We start from the raw sequence: 18,281 nt of genomic DNA on the forward strand, positions 1-18,281 counted from the left end.
CCCCAAGAAAGATGAACTGACAGAGGTGTTTTCACACTCCCTTCAAAACTGCAGGTTTTTGATCTTTCGTTATGTGAAGCGCTAAGAAATGAGGCTATGTGCTTTCATTTAATAGTGTAGTTCCCTCGTGATATCTTTCCTTAATGAGGACAGTGTTGCTAAATTGTTAGGAGCCTGAGGACTGTATCAAATTAACATAGCATGTAGGAGAAATTAACAGAGAGAGGAGTTCCTTGCCTGAAATTCAATGAGATCACTGGCCATTTCTTCAAACTTTGTTTCTATATTAAGGAAGAAATATTAATAAGGATAATATAGAACACTGTTACTCAAAACTAGTATGCCCTTGTTTTTATTCAGTAACTGGAATGACCAAAAGTAATTAATCCTTCTCAATAACAATCATATCAGTAAAGCAAGCATGAGTTGAGTGTTTAACTATGAGGGAGGAAGAGAAGGGTCATGGGTCTTTACTGGGGAGAAATAACAATCAAAAAAATAATCAGTTTTGCATGGTAAGTTCTGGTATATTTACACATGAGTTAGAGCAGAAGACAAATATTTGTCTCAGTTGGATAAGACTGTGTTTCTGCTAAGAAATTAGAACGTCTGTGTTGCAGTGACAGTGAAGGCAAGGTATTACTTCCATACCTTCTTCTGTGGTTTTACTATGTGAAATGAGCGAGTCATTGCTGACAGATCCAAGGAGCTGTGTGCCCAGGAATGATCAGTGTGCTGACAGTAACAGACATCCTTCTAGATGATGATTATTTCTAAATCTTTTTTTTTTTTTTCTGGTAAAGTTTCCCTCTCTCCTTCTGGAGAGAGCTCTTGAATGCTGGGAATTTCTTCGGCCTGTACCTAGAGGCTATGTGCAGGTGCATCTTTCCCCCCCTGCTGGTGGTTATTCCAACAAGGGGAGCTAATAAGGGACTAAGCCACTCCACAGAGATCTGCTAATTAACCTTGGTACACACTTGGTTGCATTCTACAGCTGCAAACTGTGTTATCAGAAAATACCCAGGATCTGCAAAACTAATTATCTTCCTCTGTCTTGAGGAGTCCAGGCTGCGCAAAGTCTCTGAATGCAGTAAAGTGGCCCTGGTCAGCAGTGTTTTTTGTTCAAGTGCGGTCATGGGCTAGTTCTGGAAAATGCTTGGTGGCAGCCCAAGTTTGGGTTGGCTTTGTCACAGTGAATGTGTGGGCACTGGCCCCCCGGAGGGCACTGCCTTCTGGTGCTGACAGCATCCCTGGTGGGCCTGAAGAGCTTCACTGCTGCTTGCCAGCAAAAGGCTATGAAACGCTAGTCGCCAAAACTTACTTGCTTACAGACAGTGTTCAGCGATGGACCAGATGGGTTTGTCCTGTTTCTTACAGTTTGAAAGACACAATATACTAACATAAATGTAAAGGCTTACAAGTCACATCCTAAACTAAATGTAAGTCTGTGAAGTGATGCTCGTGTGGGGGAGAAGTGCTAATTAGTGACACCTGTTACAGAGCCCGGTAACAGAAGGGTCTTACTGTAAATGAGTGGTTGGTCTGGAAGGACTATACTCTGGGGAACCTGCAGGAGTTAGACAGATTTAGCTACACTGATCCATAATAATCTATGGACAATGACAGAAGCAAAGGTTTGACAACTAAACATAAGGGAAAAAAAGGCAGCAAGTCGTGCTTTAGAAAAATGATTGCAAGGTTTTGTTTTTCTTATATTTTTAAGGGTATTATGGTTAAGTGTTATGCATTTTTCTCTTGCTGGCATTGACAGGAAATCGGAGAAAATAATTTTCTAGGTTATGCCACATGCTATCTATGAGATCTTAGGCAAATCATAGAGTCTCACTGTATTTTATAACTTGAGGTCAGCGATTTTATAGTCCTCTCCATGTTGTTTATCTGTGACTTTTCTATCAGAGGGTTTTGATATGTATTTTCCATCACTAGCCTTCAAATAGTCATTAAAAAAACTAAACATACAAACATGACATTATGTACCCCAAAGTTTGAGAGACTTTGTTGAAAATCTCTTATCAGCACACTTTACATTTTCATGTGGAAACTTGAAATTTGCTTAAAAAAAAAAAACTCTGACCTTGTATACTTTTTTTCTGAACTCTCCATTTTCTATCCAAATAAATAAGGCTTGGCTATTACATTTAGTTTTGTGAACATATACTGGGGATGTAGAGCTCTTAGATTTAAAAGCAGACAGTACAAGTTTAGAATAGGTTTTCTTTATTTTACTGAATGCCCTGAACCCTCTGCAGTTTGCTGTCACAATAAAGAAGCTCATTCCTTGTCATTTCCTTTCAAGCAGCTCAGGATGTTGTTGGTTCCCTGTTCAAATGGCTACAATGGTTCCTGTTCTGTAGAGCTCTGTTGAGCTTCCAGCAGTTGAGGATGCAAATAAATCACTCTCTAATCTGCTCTGTGGTGTAGGAATATCACCTCATCTTCATCTTTTTCTTCCTTTCCACTTCATATTTATGAAGTATTTGGGCAGTTTCTGTCTTCACTTATTTGACTGGTTCCAAGTGACAGGGTCTCATGTCTTTCCCCACATGCCATCTCAACTCTTCAGCTTGTTTCTGGCTGCTCTTGATGCCTGCCTGATTACCATTGTTCTCCACCTTCTAAGGCTGTATTTTCTGATAAGTTCTGATGTGCTAGTTTAGGGAAGGACGGAGAATGTCAAGGAAGCTGTCTAATTTTCTGTAGTGAGAACTGGGGATACTTAAGGCTCACAGGCATCCTGGTAATGTCAGCAGGATCAGGAGGTGGGGAGAATTGTATAGGGCAAGACTGTGGCTGACAGAAGGATCGCATAGGTCCAAGTGAGTCCCTGAATGCATGTTCAAGAACAAAAGAGTAATGGTGCTCTGTCTTTGTGTGTACCCAAACTGGCTTCTTGTAGAGGTAGCAAATGAAACTTGGGAAATTGCCACAGCTCTTCATCCTTTCCCCCTTCCCTAAAACATAGCTATTTAAAAACACAAGTGGATGCTTGTATGTTCTGGGATGAGCTTTTATTGAGATGCTTGATGGTTAGATCTGCTAATGTACTCCTGTCATTTCAAAGGGATATTATGCCTTGCTGGGCTTTCTAAGGTGTTTTTAAGGAACAATCAATGTAAGAACAGCAGTCAGGCAAAGGCTCAGGCCCAGGCAACCTGAGGTCAGCATCATATCCCCCCCTGGGAAGTACTTCTGATCAACATAGTCTATAATAGTTGTCACAGCCAACATAGTCTCTTCACATGTGGGCTGGATCTGGTCAGCAGGTAAAACAAATCCATAAGTACCATTGTCTCGCAGTTCAAATGTATAGGAGAAAGGAATGCCAATCATGTGAGCCCAGTCCCTTGAGGAGCCTGAGTTATTGTCTGTGAATTTAAAAACAGGGGAGATGTAAGTATTAAGCACCGTTCTTTGAAAATACTTCTTGCTGTAGTTAATGCAAGGTTATACCAGAATCCCTGAAGTAAGCGGTAATCATACATCAATGTGAAATGGAGAGCAGTGTTTCTAGGCGATGACATTCTTAATTATCCTAAAAGTCTTGCATGAGGTTTTTTTAAGTGAAGCAATTTTCCATAAGACATTGTACAATAACAGGAGATGAATTCCATGGATTCTGTGTTTATAGCATTTTGCTGTGATTAGTGTTGGATACAAGGTGGACTCATCATTCTGTTCTGATGCTTCATTTCCTATGTTGGCACTGTTTGGGACTTTTGTGTGTGTGTCTCTCTCTCTCTCTATACACACATTTTGCATAATTTTGTTAAAGCCTGAAAAATTTCTGGCTATCACTGTTCATCTGCCTCATGAATCTTTTCTTTTACTCATTTGCTGTAAGTACAAACCCTGGTAAAATGCAGGCTTAGGCATGGACAAGTTACCTTACATTTACACCGCATTGCTCATGCAGAAGGTGACTCGTGACTAGGGGACTGCCGTAGACAGACATTGTGAATATGCATAATGTGGGCACTGGAGCCAGCTACTTACTGTTTTGGTGACTGGCATGACTTATTTCTCCCTGGAAAAAATCTGTTTTTACCAGGCAGTCTCTAGGGCCCTTGGGTCCTCTGTGTTAATACTGTCAGTTAAAATCAGCTTTGAAGGTGCATTCATAATGCGTCCATCCTGTTATTATGAATGAGGCTGAAGCCAACATATTCCACGCAGAACTGCAAGCAGCTGCAATGTGCTAATGTCTGGTGGAGTAAGTGTAGACCTGATAGGGATTTTAATTTTTGCTTGACTCCAGTGAAGACAAATAGGAGTTCTGCTGCTGACTTCAGCAGGGTCAGAATGATCTATCACCAATCTCTTTCTGTCCCTTGTGATGTATCTGTGAGGAATTCATGTAAGAACTGGCTTCTGATCAATGCTTCCTTCCTTCCTGCAGTCAGCTTTAACGTACAATGTTATCTTGTATTCAAATGACTGCTCCTTCACAATTTCACTGAACCAAACCATTAAATATTACTCAAAGAGGAAACTCAGCAAAACAGCACTTATTGATGCCTGTGACACAAGAGTGACTCTCTTTGAAAAACAGAGCAATCAAAGGGAAAAACAAACTTACATAAAATCAAAGAGGTTGATCCTACTTCATAACTGGTCCCATACTTTTCCATCAGAGCAGCTGCTGCTGTCTGTGCAACATGCATCTGGAAAGTAAAAATATATGAACAGTGTTTTCTCCAGTACCAGTCAACTTGGTTATTATTCTGTCTGCCATTTTTTTCTTTTTCAGCTTCAAGTTTACATGTAATCAGCTTCAAATTTTATTAGTATTAGTTCAAGATGTTAAAGAAACCCATTACAAATTCTTGGGTAAAATGTTCTTCCTTTTTTAATGTAAATTTCATTAAAAATAAAAAGATGACAGCTGTTAGGTGAAGGTATTTGTTTTGTTCTAGTGTGAGAGAGCTGCATTTTCTAGAACTAGAATCTACGCCATTTAGCATATGGATGCTGCTTACAGCAGTAATGATCTCTTAGGCTTCTATTGCCATAGACTGTGTCTCACCATTTTTAAAAACTAAACCATAGATGGACTGAATGACTTGTTTAATGTCTCTTATGAAGTCTGGGCCCAAGTTCCTCATGTTCTTCACTAGTGTAACAGCTACAGGAATATTTGTTAATACCCATTTTATTGAATCATAGAATCATAAAATGCCTTAGGTTGGAGGGGACCTCAAAGATCATCAAGCTCTAACCCCATAGGCAGGAACACCGACCTCCACATCTAATACTAGATCAGGCTGCCCAGGACCCCATCCAACCTGGCCTTGAACACCTGCCCAGGGACCAGGCATCCACAGCCTCTCTGGGCAGACTGTTCCAGCACCTCACCATTCTCATAGTAAAGAACTTCCCCCTGATATCCAACCTAAACCTTTGCTCCTTCAACTTAAAACCATTTCCCCTTGTCCTGCCATTATCAACCCTTGTAAAGAGTTGGCTCCCCTTCTGTTTGTAAGCTCCCTTCAGGTACTGGAAGGCTTCAATGAGGTCACCCCGCAGCCTTCTCTTCTCCAGGCTGAGCAAGCCCAGCTCCCTCATCCTATCTTTGCAGAGGAGGTTCTCTAGCCCTCTGATCGTTTTTGTGGCCCTCCTCTGGACCCTCTCCAACAGCTCCCTGTCTTTCTTGTACTGGGGGCCCCAGACCTCGATGCAGTACTCTAGATGGAGCCTCATGAGGGCAGAGTAGAGAGGGACAATCACTTCCCTTTTCCTGTTGGCCACCCCTCTTCTGATGGAGCCCAGGATACCATTTGCTTTCCAAGCTGCAAGAGCACACTACTGGCTCATGTTAAGTTTTTCATCTACCAGCACTCCTAGGTCCTTCTCTGCAGGGCTACTCTCAAGGATTGCTCCACCGCATCTGTATAGATGTCTGGGATTCCTCTGGCCCAGGTTCAAAACCCTGTACTTCACTGTGTTGAACCTCATTATTGAACTTAAAACACTCAGAAATTGAGGGAGAGAAGTAACCAAGAAGTAGGTGCCTGTTCTGCTCCCACTCTCTTCTTGAATGCATTTGGAGTACCCCTTCTGGACACAACCATGTGCCCATAATCTACCAGCATCCAAAAATACAAACACATTCTTGCATGCAGCATTTGATTGCGAGCAGAACCTGATGCTCTTTACTTACCTTTCACAGGAGTAACACTATCTGTAACAATTTCTCCAGATTTAAGATGAAGGATTAGGATTCATTGGATTCATTCTGAGGCAAAGAAACTTTGCTGATACTGCACATACAACAGGCAACCAAGAAAGATGAAAAAACCAGAGCCCTACGCTAGGTAAATGAACATGCTAAAATCCTTGGGTATTTCTCCAATGAAGTTTTCTTTAAAGAAAATGCAACAGAGCATATAGAGTTTTGCTGTGTGCAACTGCCTGTACTAGTTCTCTACTAGTGTAAAAGATGAATGCTTTGCCCTACCAGTTCTTCATTGTTACTTGGAGGTACAGTTGTGGAACCATACGGGGTGAGGATGTACTGTCCATAGGAGTGAATTGTTAAGTAGCACAAAATGTCACTCTTCTTCCTTTCAATAAGCTGGACCACAGCTCTTGTCTCAGGCTCTGATTCTGGTCCAGACCCACAGAAGATTTCACTGCTGCAATTATAAGAAACACCAACAGCTGGAAAAAATACAAAAAATGGATCAAATGAGAGGCATATAAGCTCCAGTTCAGAGGGAGGCTTAGCTTGAAGTGTTAAAGTATGCGTGTGGGCAGGGAGACTAGAGAGCCAGGGGGTGTAACCCTTTCCTCTCTTGATAGCGAATATAATTTGAAACGTGTGAAATATCTTGCGCACATTTCCAGACTGGATGAATACTGGCTGTTAGCTGCCTGGCTGCTAACATCGGTGGTGCTTTCACCTGCAGTGGATTAGAGGTACAGCTATGTAAGCAGTGATCTGCTTGCAAAAGGAAATTCCAGTCAAAAGCTGATGCTAGTGTTTTTTATAAACCGGGTTTTTATTTTTACATATATCTTTATGATGACGGGAGGAGTGTTTCTATCTTATAGGACTTCATCTTATTTCAGAGACTTGTTACTCTTGCTTTATGTTTATGTAGCTGACCTGAAATATTTGAAACTTACTGCCCCAGGAGGAATTGAAGTTTCGGTTCAGATCTGTCCCGTAGCAGGAACCATTCATATGCGGAGAACGGTTTTTCCTCCATAAACGAGCCTAAACAGAAATAAACTAAGTAATAACAACTCAGTGATTTAAAGGGACTAATGATAGTATGCTGTTCAGACACCTTTGCTTTAGACCTCTGCGTTTTTGAGTAATCCTTACATTGTAGGGGACTCTGTGTTCAAGGATGATAAAACTTAGTGATAAAATTTATTTTCTTCAGCCATGCTGACATCTTCCGCAAACCATCATGCACCTTGAAATGAGCCTCCTGAAGCTTTGTTTAAAAAAAAAAAAAAAACAACAAGCAAACGTACTTGCAATTTCTGTAGCACTGAACTGTTTCTATGGAGGATTGCACTTTCAAGAGAAATTTGAATACGTCTGTGTCCGAGAGAGATGATAGCAGAACTTACATTTGTTTCAGATGCAAAAGATAAATGCTTTTTTGTTATCTAATCTTGCTGCTCTTTGCTTCTCTGCTATACTCAGTGCTATACTTGGTTCCCTGAAGAATTCCCTGCACTGCCTGTCTGAGCCTCCTGGGTGAAGTACTAGTGTATCCAAGTTGTGGTGTGCTCCATTGCTTCAAACCTTGCTGGGAAGCAAGCTGGAGAAGGCAGGGTTCACGTGGCAGTAGGCTGAACATCTTGAGCCGTGCTAAGGTCCTGTGTTAAAAGATATTTATCCTGGGTTTGGGTACTTGGAAGCATGATGAGAGTTGCTGAAGATCAGCATTTCTTCATTATTCTCAGTGTAAGAAAATAAAGATTGTTTGGGAGAACACCTGTTTTTCAGAACCAGATTGCCTAATCAGCTCTCCTGCTGCCCTATGCTGCAAAGTGCTTAGATTCATCCGCTAGCTGAGATATTTTGCAAAGCACAGATGAGTCCTCCAAACATGTTTAGCTCTTTCTTCCAAGACTTGAGCTGTTTGCAGGGAAATAAGTCCATTCCCAGAATCCCGAAAGCAGGGGATCCTATGGTTTTGACTTCCCATCTTCCCAAGGCTCTTACCATCTGCTAGGAATTTTTAGTCCTGTGATCTCAAGTGACTGCTGATTTACCAGAAGAAACAAAACCTCTGCAGTGAGAGGATTTGTGTGAGTAATGATCTTGTCACTGTCCTCTGTTTAAATACAATTGCTATGATTGTATCTAAAATAAAACACATTGTTCATCTCTAAATTTCAGCCCAGTTCTGAATTTTCACTACTTACTGTTTCCCAGGAATAGATGTAACCATCAACATTGAGGACTGGCAGGACGTAGAGGTCCAAATTCTGAAGAAATTTTCTTATCTTTGGGTCAGATTCATAATTTTGCAGAATCTGAAAAGAAAAAAATGTAAAGGACTGAACACAGAATGTAGAGGTAATATCTGGAAAGAGCTGGTTCAGAACTATCATGGAAGAACCACTTGCTCTTGGATATCACCGTAGTATCCAAGATCTACTTGATCCCCAGTTATATTGTCTACCTTTAAACTTTAACAACTGAGTACACTGTCACTCTGTTATGTACCTTACATGGATAAAGTCTTTCAGGAATGAAAGCTGTATGATACCTTAGGCATTGTGTGCCAGACACCTTTAGTATATGCAGAACATTGCTACACTGCATCTTAGGGTTGTTTTTAATTTGAGGAGGACTGTGGCTTTGTGATGCAGAGAGGCTAGATCCCAAAGCCACTGTAGAAAATGGAGAGATTGTTGTCCACTTCAGTGGCTTTGGAATCAGTTCAGATGAAGGAAACAGTGCACTAACAGATGTTGTTCCATCTCTCATCTCAAACTGTGGTTTGAACTTAGATCTCCACAGGTTTCTGTACAACTAGAAATGCTGAAAATCATATTCAAGCAGAAAAAGCATAATGCTTTGAACCACTGTAGAGGAAGAACTGAAATATCAAAAGCAATCCATGGTGGTTTTTTTTATTGTTAAGTGATAAAAACAGGACTCACTTCTTTCACAAACCACTGGCAGAAGGCTGGTGAGATCCACTCCCTGGCATGAATCCCACAATCCATCCAAATAATCTTCTTGTTTTTATCTGATGGTTGACTGATCTAAAAGAGTGTAAAAATGGTCACTTGGGAAACTTATGTCACAATAAAATAGTCTAGGCTAATATAGGGAAAAAAGCATGTTCCTTGATGTACTGTTGAGTTATGAGATTCTTATTACAGACATCATTACAACAAGATCTCATTCCTAATAACCCTATATCTTTATCTCAGAGCAGGAGTCTTAAAGTATCTGTTGAGTAGATGTTTTGGTAAAATAATTTCTTCTTCATTTACATTAGTCATTCATTGGCCTGATTATTCTTACACTGAGACATTTTTTTTAGAAGGGGAATCACAAAAAGGCAAGGAATCTAATTTTACTCAGTAATAGGAGTATATTATACAATAACTCATCCGATTATTAAGACTAGTGTTTTTGCTAGGGCTTCCAATAGAAGTATCATGGCATACTTTTGGACAGAACATTACATGCTATGAGAAGTAGCAAAAACAGTAAAACAAAACCCTTGATCCTCACACATAGCTTTTTCCAAGTTAATTTCAGCTTGATTTGTATTTCTAAATAAGATTCCTATTAAATCAATTGTTTTCACTACAAGATAACAATAGCAAGGTTTTGCAATAGTGTATATGAATGTTGGGAAAGCTTACTCCACTGTAGAGGAGTAAATCCATCTCCTGTTATTTCAGTGAACTGGGATTTGATCTATATTAAGGAAGACCTGAATCCTGTCTTCTCCATGTACTTCTTTTCTATACTTCTCTTATGTCAAGCTACATTTTTTTTATTTTATTAAAAATTCCTTTCTTACCTGCAAGTAATACATCGTTCGATTCTCGATTGTCTTCCCCAGGTAGTGCTGAGTCACTAGCTCACTGTTGTTCTTCTGGATCTGAGCCATCCATGTATAAATCTGAAATAGTCACAGAGAACTCCTGGGGCAAAGGGAAGTTTCCATCTCTTACTTCCATTTCTATATTAAAGCATTTTCTTTTGCTTAGGGAAACAATGTTTTCCTTAGAGGTAAGCTGTGATATCAAACTGTTTTATCACTTGACTCTCACAGAAGGAATTTTACTTGTCTGTGAGCAAAAGCATGGCCCCTCTCTCGCTTGGGTGTTCACTGCAATACGGCATTGATCATGATGAATCTCATTCAACCTGCCCATTACATCAAGTGTCTTTTTGTTGTCTTCACTGAATGTGGAACCAGACCATCAAATCTCCAAAACAGCATTAGTGTTTTCTGTATTAGTATTTATTTTCCACATGTAAGTTCACCAGAAGTCTTATGTTAGCTGAATGGGTAACCCCAAGAAAATATTAATGAGGATTGACTCTGCTCTCTTGCCTTAGAAAGGATGTCACTGAGCTCTCCTTTACCCATCTTTACCCACGTGACATACTCTTCTGAATACTCTTCTGAATCTTTCCTTCTTCAGTGGGATGCCAGAGACAAATGATCATTGCGCTTCTGATTTTGTTCAGCACTAAATATATCGGGGCTTAAATGACTAAATACTGAAGATTATGATAAGGCATAATAAGGTAGAAATGTAGGAAACCAATCAACAGAACCCCAGAATATTGTTGGCAAAATAATATGGTTGTGTCACACAGAACATTTAGGTGTTGGTCAGGGTGGAATTGAGGGATTGATCCAAATCAATGGCTAATACACATTCAATTCAGCCAGGCTGGGATTCTAGACAAAGTACCAAAGTCAATGCTGATCCTTCAGAAAAGACCCTTGAAGCCAGAAAGAGCTTCAGTGATTTATGTGGAGCTTTCTGCAAGCACTGAGTTTCTTTGCTTGTATATACAAATAGCAACAAAGAGAGCAAACTGACTTAGGTTTGTTTTTACCTCTTCCATTGGATGATATTGGGCGTAATTGTAACTTTCTGGGATCTGCCTGTGGCTGCTTGTCTCTTCGGGTGTGCTCTGATCCACAAGTTCCTGCACATCGTGTATTAGGATTCTGAGGGGAGGGAAAAGGGGAAGATAGGAAAAGAAAACAATTGATAACAATTGCTGCAGAAGTATCATGGTACGTGTACTGCATTACATCAATAAATAAGAAGGCTTAGACCATTATGTTGTGGGCTGACTGGCAAAATCATCACCAACAGCAAAATGGTTACTTTCATGTAAGAGAAAGTTCAAAGTGCAGAAGTCTTCGCTGGGTTTTATAAATAATTAAAGTAATAGTTTCAGCAGATTTTCTTTTTTTTTTTTGAAGATTGACCATTTAAAAAAAAAGTTGAAGATCTTCCTTTCCTGTACTAGTACTATTCATGGGCAAAGCTTTAAAATAATGTTATTTGGGAAAGGCAGTGGGGAAAGTGAAAACGTTAAGATTAGTTATTTCTTTATATTATAGTAGATACATTTTCACTTTGCAAAACTCCATGTATGTATTTGTTATGCTTTGCAAAAATCATAACTAAAATCTTTTCTTTAAAAAAAAAACTCTTCTTATTTTTTATCTACAAGATAATTCAGAATTGAATGTAGCGTAGTTCTAACTCCCTGATCAATGGAGTCAATAAAACCTTTTCCTTAGCTTCAGTGGACTTTGGATCGGACACTGCATTTCCTCACTGAGAACAGCTCCTTGTAACACAGCCACAGATTGTACTTACTGTAAATGCTTGTGATAAGACAATTGCAAGGGTAGCTTAAACATGATTTCAACCACTGTAAGTACACATAGTATATTCTGCTGATAGACATCATAGACATCAACCAGCACTTCTGTAAACTGCAAATACAACCTTTAAGTGTGGCTACATCTTTCTCTCTGGACCTTGATGCTTGTTTGCAGCTGAACTTCAGACTAAAATTTAGCAGTGCAAATTCCCGTGAATGAAACTGTGTGCAAAATGCCTCATCAAAGCTCTGGAGAACAGAAATCTCAGCGTCTGACACAGTTAGAATATTGATGTCCTGATAACAATTTGTCATTTATGACTCTATCATTATTCATCTAACTGTCATGTTACCTTCCTTGCATGTCAACTACCTTCTGAAAGATGTTTCCTGCTTTGACTCTGTTACAGGAACTTTAACTATAACATTGCCTTACTCCTTAACTTCCCTTGCAATACAAACACAAAATTTCTGTTTGATTTTTTCAATTACCCATTTTCTTTAGTACTCTCTACAGTGTAGATACTGTTCTGGCTCCAATCCCCACCCCTGACACTCCAAAAAAAAAAAAAAAAACCCCAAAAAAATTAAGATGCTAACTTTGATTTAGTGTTTAGATTTCTAATAGACTAAACTGAAACCATTAGAAAATAAAGAACCTTGATATAAATAAGAAGTTAAGTATCTTGTAGAATGTCATCTAGGTCCTGAATACCTAAACCTGATACTAGATCACTCATACTGGCTGCCACCTCTGATCTCTCCTTGCCTGGTTGTCAGGGCATCACACTTACTAAAAAGAATTTGTCAGTCAGGATATCAAGATTATCTCTAAGCCTAAACAACATTGAATTGACTAGCTTACCTTTCACTGGTAAATGGAAGTCTGTGTCCATAGGCTTTTTGTCATTAGTCCTGAATGACTACAGGATTGTTTATATGAAATATACCTAGCTACTGTTTACTTGAAAAAGTCCATTCAGAATGGGAATGGGACTGTGAGGAATAGATCTTATTTATTCCTTTTTAACACTCTTTGTATCTCAATTAGTTTTTCTGTTGGAAGCAAAAGCATGGCAGTTAGCAAAGACATGTTGTTGGGCAGGTGTGATAAAGCATCTTGGGGCCATTTGCAGAAGTGACTGATCTCACTTCTGTGTGTAGTGGGGACCTGCCACTGGGACCTTTGGTCTAGGCTAGGATTTCTCTGTTGCACTGGGTGGTGCCAGGAAATTTGCACCTGCCTGGACAGAAGGCAGAGGGGGAACAGTTAGGAAGACTGCAGCTTTGAAGAAATTGCCTAAATATATCCCTTTGAAATGGCTCTTCTCTAAACCAGTAGAGCAACAAAAAGCAGGAAATGGAAATGGAGAGCTACAGAGATCTGCCTCCCTGCTGTAAACCTTTGAGCTCTCCAAAACTGGGAGGACCCTGTGTCCCAGTATCCATCCCCTCCAAGAAGAAAGCATGCTTCTGTCAGTAGTGGTTGTACCAAGCTTTGACTTCAGACAAAAGAACTGAGCTGTGTATCTGAGAGCTGCCCTCTGCCACTGAGGAGGCAACAGCGGGAAACAAAACAGATTGGGCTGTCCCAGATCCCAGCTCCAAACTCACAGTCCAGGCTGGTTGGAAGAATAAAGAGAGTGAAGGGGAATGTGATTTTAAAGCTGAGCCTTGGGCAGGTCAAGATGAGCTGGAGACACCTGAACAAAGGTTGGGTCCTATCATTATTTGCTGACTGTTCTTTGGAAAGGGTTTGGTCTTTCTGGGACGGCAATGAAGATTGCTAGAGTCAGCCTTTCCTATCAGGAAATGAGAGATCATACTTGTAAGAGATCATATGCTGATCTAAGCTGTCTTTCACCTCCCGCACCAGAGAAGCTGGGACCCTTATGTGCAGGTCTTCTCCAGCCCAGATGTCTTCAGACAGCAGGGGCTTCCACAAATCCAGCTGGGCATAGGAGAAAAAAGAAATGCACAATTCAAGCTCAGTTTTCAGAATGAGAAAATAAGACAGAATAGTTGCATATTAGAAGAAAAATTTGTTTTTTTCTAATTCTCCTTGTGACTCTTCTTAAGCTATCTCTTTAGAGTGCATGCTGCACAGACTTAGTGTTTTCATTGCCTCAGGCACCATTGATAAGGAACAACGCCTTCAGAGAGCCACTCAAGAAAACTAGCTTCTCCCCATAACTTCCTTCATCAAATGAAAGGGTAATTCAGCCCGACTTTAAGAAATAATCTTAGATAAAGCTTTTTCAAGTTTCTCACCTTCATTCCTGTCCAAACTTACAGGCAAAACTGCTCTGCAGGCCAGGACCCCCCACTGCTTTTTAGGCACACCTGATTATTTGTACTCACCAATAAAGTGCTGCAAAGATGCTGGAGATGCTGGACTTGCTGAAGTGTTCCTGGCACAATATGCAAAACCTGATCCCTGGAAATTAAAAAGAGAAACAAGATCAGTTTCAGTATCTGTTGAAGCATCCATGAATCCCATAAATCGAAAGGAGATATTTTATTATGTGGAAAAAAGACAAAGCATGTAACTGAGTGGTTTTCTAAGAAATGGATGTCTGCATGATGAATTCCTGGAATGTTTTAGCTGCAAATAAGACTATGTGAAGTGAGTTTTCTGTTGCTGTGGTGTTAGGTTAATTCTGCTTCCTTGCCAGTGGCGTTCCTTTATTCATCGTATCAGCTTCACTAAAACCAGTTGCTTACATAAGCCTGGTGCATGTTTCTACCTTTGTAGGACCAAGGCCAAAGGAAGATCACTGATAAAATCTTTTTTTTTTTTACCCCCTATTCAGGAATTATTCAGTTATTCCAAATAGGCTTTGTGCTTTGCTGATCTACTTCAGCATGCAAAAAAGTTAAATAGTTAAATACACAAATGTTTTTAATTGACTGAGATGTTCACGAACTACTTGCCATGAGAACAGACAATGTGTTTCACAAATAGTGAATAGTGTCCAGAATTACATATTTTTACTTAAATAGCAGAAAACAAAAGCAAATAGTACAAGATTAGTCATGTTATTTTTCCAGAAAAGATATACAGATCCAATATTTGGGAATGTATTTTCATTAGGCTCCATGAAACTTTCATTTACTGAAGGCCTAAGAACAAATTAAAATGTTTGGAAATACAGAAAAAAAATCTGTGCGATCTCTTAAAAAAAAAAAAAAAAAAAAAAGCATTTGTAATTATTTTTCTGTTTTTTTTCCACTGTTCATTCAGACCAAATTTCCAGGCCAGCAAATGTGATATTTCTAATGAGGAGCGGATTTTGTTGACTACATTACTCAGAGGTGATGTGGCAGTTATCCACTACTGATGTAATCAAAGGGGGAACTTCAGAAATGTTCTTATTTGTTAGTAAACAATAACCACTGCTTCACGATTGTCTCCAGTGACTTCATTGGACTCTGCAGCCTTTGCAAGACAAATACAAAAAAAAAAAAAAACATTTTACATTTTAAAGCTTGTGACAGAAACTTTTGTTGCAGAAACCTTGCATGCTCAATCATTATGATCATCAATATAATATGCTTTCATCATTTGAATTGCAACTGCTATTGTTTGTGTTTCCATATGCAAATGTACAATTATCAGCTTAATATACATGCAAATAGGATTTAAAATTCATTCACATTATCCACTGAAGAGTAGGAGAGGGGAGATTATTTTTATATCTCTTCGAAGTACTCCTTTACAGATGGACGCGGAACTTGATAGTTAGAAAGGGCTATTTGCTACTGGTTTGGGAGATGCTGTTAGCATATAGCACCTTTGTCTATGGGGCAAAATGACTACATTTGCACTGCTAACAATTTGATACAGCAGCCATGATATCTTTGCAATGGAACCTTGTAGATGGAGGATAAACATCTTCGCTAGGAGAATAAACATCTCAGCTGCAGTTCAGAGTTCATTCTCTCTAAATGCCTGGGCTTGCTTTGCTCTTTGTCTCTCAGGAAGGGAAACAATATCCTGTAATATCTCTCTATCCTCATTGACATTATGTCTTAATTACACCAAATGAAAGAAATGCCAGACCGTCAGATTGCTGCCAGATGGCTAGCTCTTATTTACTGATAAACCTTTTACAATAGCCAGTGTGGAGACAGATCATTTTTAATAGTACACTAAGATTAGAAAGCACACACTCATTTATGATTATGGACTGGGATTCTCAGTGCAGAAGTGCAAAGTCATCCCATTTGACCATGCAAGAAAAAAGTTTTTTAAATGCTACAGCTAAGCTTTCTTACTAAATTAAAGGGTCATTCTTAGTACAAGCTACATTTCCTTAGATGTTCATAGAGCGCACACTTTGGCTATTTAAGTTGTTATACAGAACAAATGACAATGAAAACGTTGGCTGTGCTAGGCTTTACCAGTTGCTTCATTTTTGTGCAGGTACTGCTAACCCAAAGTGATACTGACCATTCTGTTCAACATGTCTTTAAATCCTGTGCAAGTACTCAACAGGTCCACACCTGGGCAGCAACTAAAAACAAAGATGAACATAACATTGTCTAGGGTCCATTGAATACTACCCAGTGAAATCTACAGCCTCTGAGTAATGGAAGATTATCCAGGGGATATAATTAATCTAGAAGTATTAAGCACAGGGCTACTTTCTTTGTTGACTTTAGAAAATTCAGTTTATAAAGTTATATGTGGATAATGACCTCCATACTTTGTGCCCCTCCTGCAAACAACAAGTGCTGAAAAGGCAGATAGTTACCTATCATTCTATGTAAAATGGAGGCTGAATGGAGCAAAATTATTTAAATAGACAAACGGCATAATTTTATATCACTCATTTCTTAAGAAGCAGAGTTGAGAATGGAGATTATAGCATAGTTTTCCAAAACATTTGTTTATTAGAAAAAGTGATGATCTCTGGTTTCAGTATCTGAGCTGCTTTTGAGACACCGTCTTTTCACACGACCACAGAATTCTTTTATTAGCAGATCTAATTTTGCTCAGTCATTTTGTACTCAGAAAAGATATTTTATTCCTACAGGATTTGATTCCAAATGTTCCTCCCAAAAATTTTTAAAGAGAGTCAGCCAAATGATTTTCAGCAAATGGAAGTAGAGAGTTGTATTGCAGGGACATTCTGCGTCTCCTCCAGTTGTCTTTGTTGGCTTGTATTGACACACCCTTTCTTAATTTCTAATCTTTTAGTTTTCTTTCCAGATCTTACAGACTTAAAGATTAGTAACCCTCTCTCCACATTTTCATTTCAGAATTACTATTGTCATTTTTACACAGTTCTTCAGAATATTAGTACATGCACAATTATTCATGACCCCCTTCACACTCACCCATCATATTGCAGTTTCAAGCTGACTTTTCCAGGAATTAGAATCCCCAGAGAAAAAGCCATCCCAAGAAAAAGCAACATCTTTGTTCGAAGAACACAGGGTAGATGAAGATAGATCTGGACTGAACACTCAATTTGCACAATCATCATATATATCCAGACCTGCCCTTATTCAATCATTAACTTCACTTTGAAATAGTTGTTATTAATTCTGCAAGCTATGTGTTCCACACCCCAAACTATGAGCATATGTAAATAGCAACATTCTCAGTGAAGCATTTCCTTCTCTGCATGGCTGCTCTCAAGTTCTTCTCCCAAACTGTATACATATCTGGGATTGCCCTGACCCAAGTGCAACATCTTGCACTTGGACTTGTTGATCGTTAGGTTCACATGGGCCCACTTTTCAAGACTGTCCAGGTCCCTCTGGATGGTGTCCCTTCCCTCTATTGTGTCAATTGTACCACTCAGCTTGGTGTCATGAGCAAGTTTGTCAGGGGTACGCTTGATCCCACTGTCTATGTCTTTGATAAAGATGTTGAGGAGCAGGCCAGACCCCTGGGTAACACCACTCATGACACCCTCTGGCTGTGACCATCCAAACAATTCTTTATCCATCTAATAGTCCAGCCTTCAAATTCATCTCTCTCCAATTTAGATAGAAGGATGCGATGTGGGACCATGTCAAAGACCTTGCACGAGTCCGGGTAGATGGTATGAGATGCCCTTCCTTGGTCCACCAGTGCTGTTACTCCATCATAGAAGGTCACCAAATTGGATGATCTGCCCTTGGCGAAGCCTTGCTGGCAGTCTCAGATCATCTCCTTGTATTGCATGTGCCTTAACATTTCTTCCATGAGGATCTGGTCCGTGATCTTTCCAGGAACAGATTTGAGGCTCACCACCCTGTAGTTCTCTAGGTCTTCCTTTCTCCCTGTCTTAAAAATGGGAGTGACGTTTCCCTTTTTCTAGTCGCTAGAGAGTTCACCTGAAAGCCACAACTTTTCAAATATGATGGAGAATGGCTTGGCAACTATATCAGGAACCAGAAATACTTATAAAAATTACAG

At 39.5% G+C, this 18,281-nt stretch overlaps 1 protein-coding gene across 1 annotated transcript; it reads right to left on the reverse strand.

Annotated features, from left to right (window-relative positions):
- CPO (carboxypeptidase O) lies at positions 3,118-17,292 on the reverse strand. The gene is made up of 11 exons (XM_021399932.1): positions 17,213-17,292; positions 14,231-14,306; positions 13,696-13,820; positions 11,084-11,198; positions 10,029-10,130; positions 9,151-9,255; positions 8,407-8,517; positions 7,147-7,237; positions 6,476-6,678; positions 4,598-4,682; positions 3,118-3,386 (listed from the first exon to the last, which is right to left on the reverse strand). Exons 1-11 carry the CDS (start codon positions 17,290-17,292, stop codon positions 3,118-3,120), a joined length of 1,362 nt encoding a protein of 453 aa, XP_021255607.1.

The sequence above is a fragment of the Numida meleagris genome, chromosome 5 (assembly GCF_002078875.1).
Source record: "Numida meleagris isolate 19003 breed g44 Domestic line chromosome 5, NumMel1.0, whole genome shotgun sequence".
Classification (NCBI taxonomy): Eukaryota; Metazoa; Chordata; class Aves; order Galliformes; family Numididae; genus Numida; species Numida meleagris.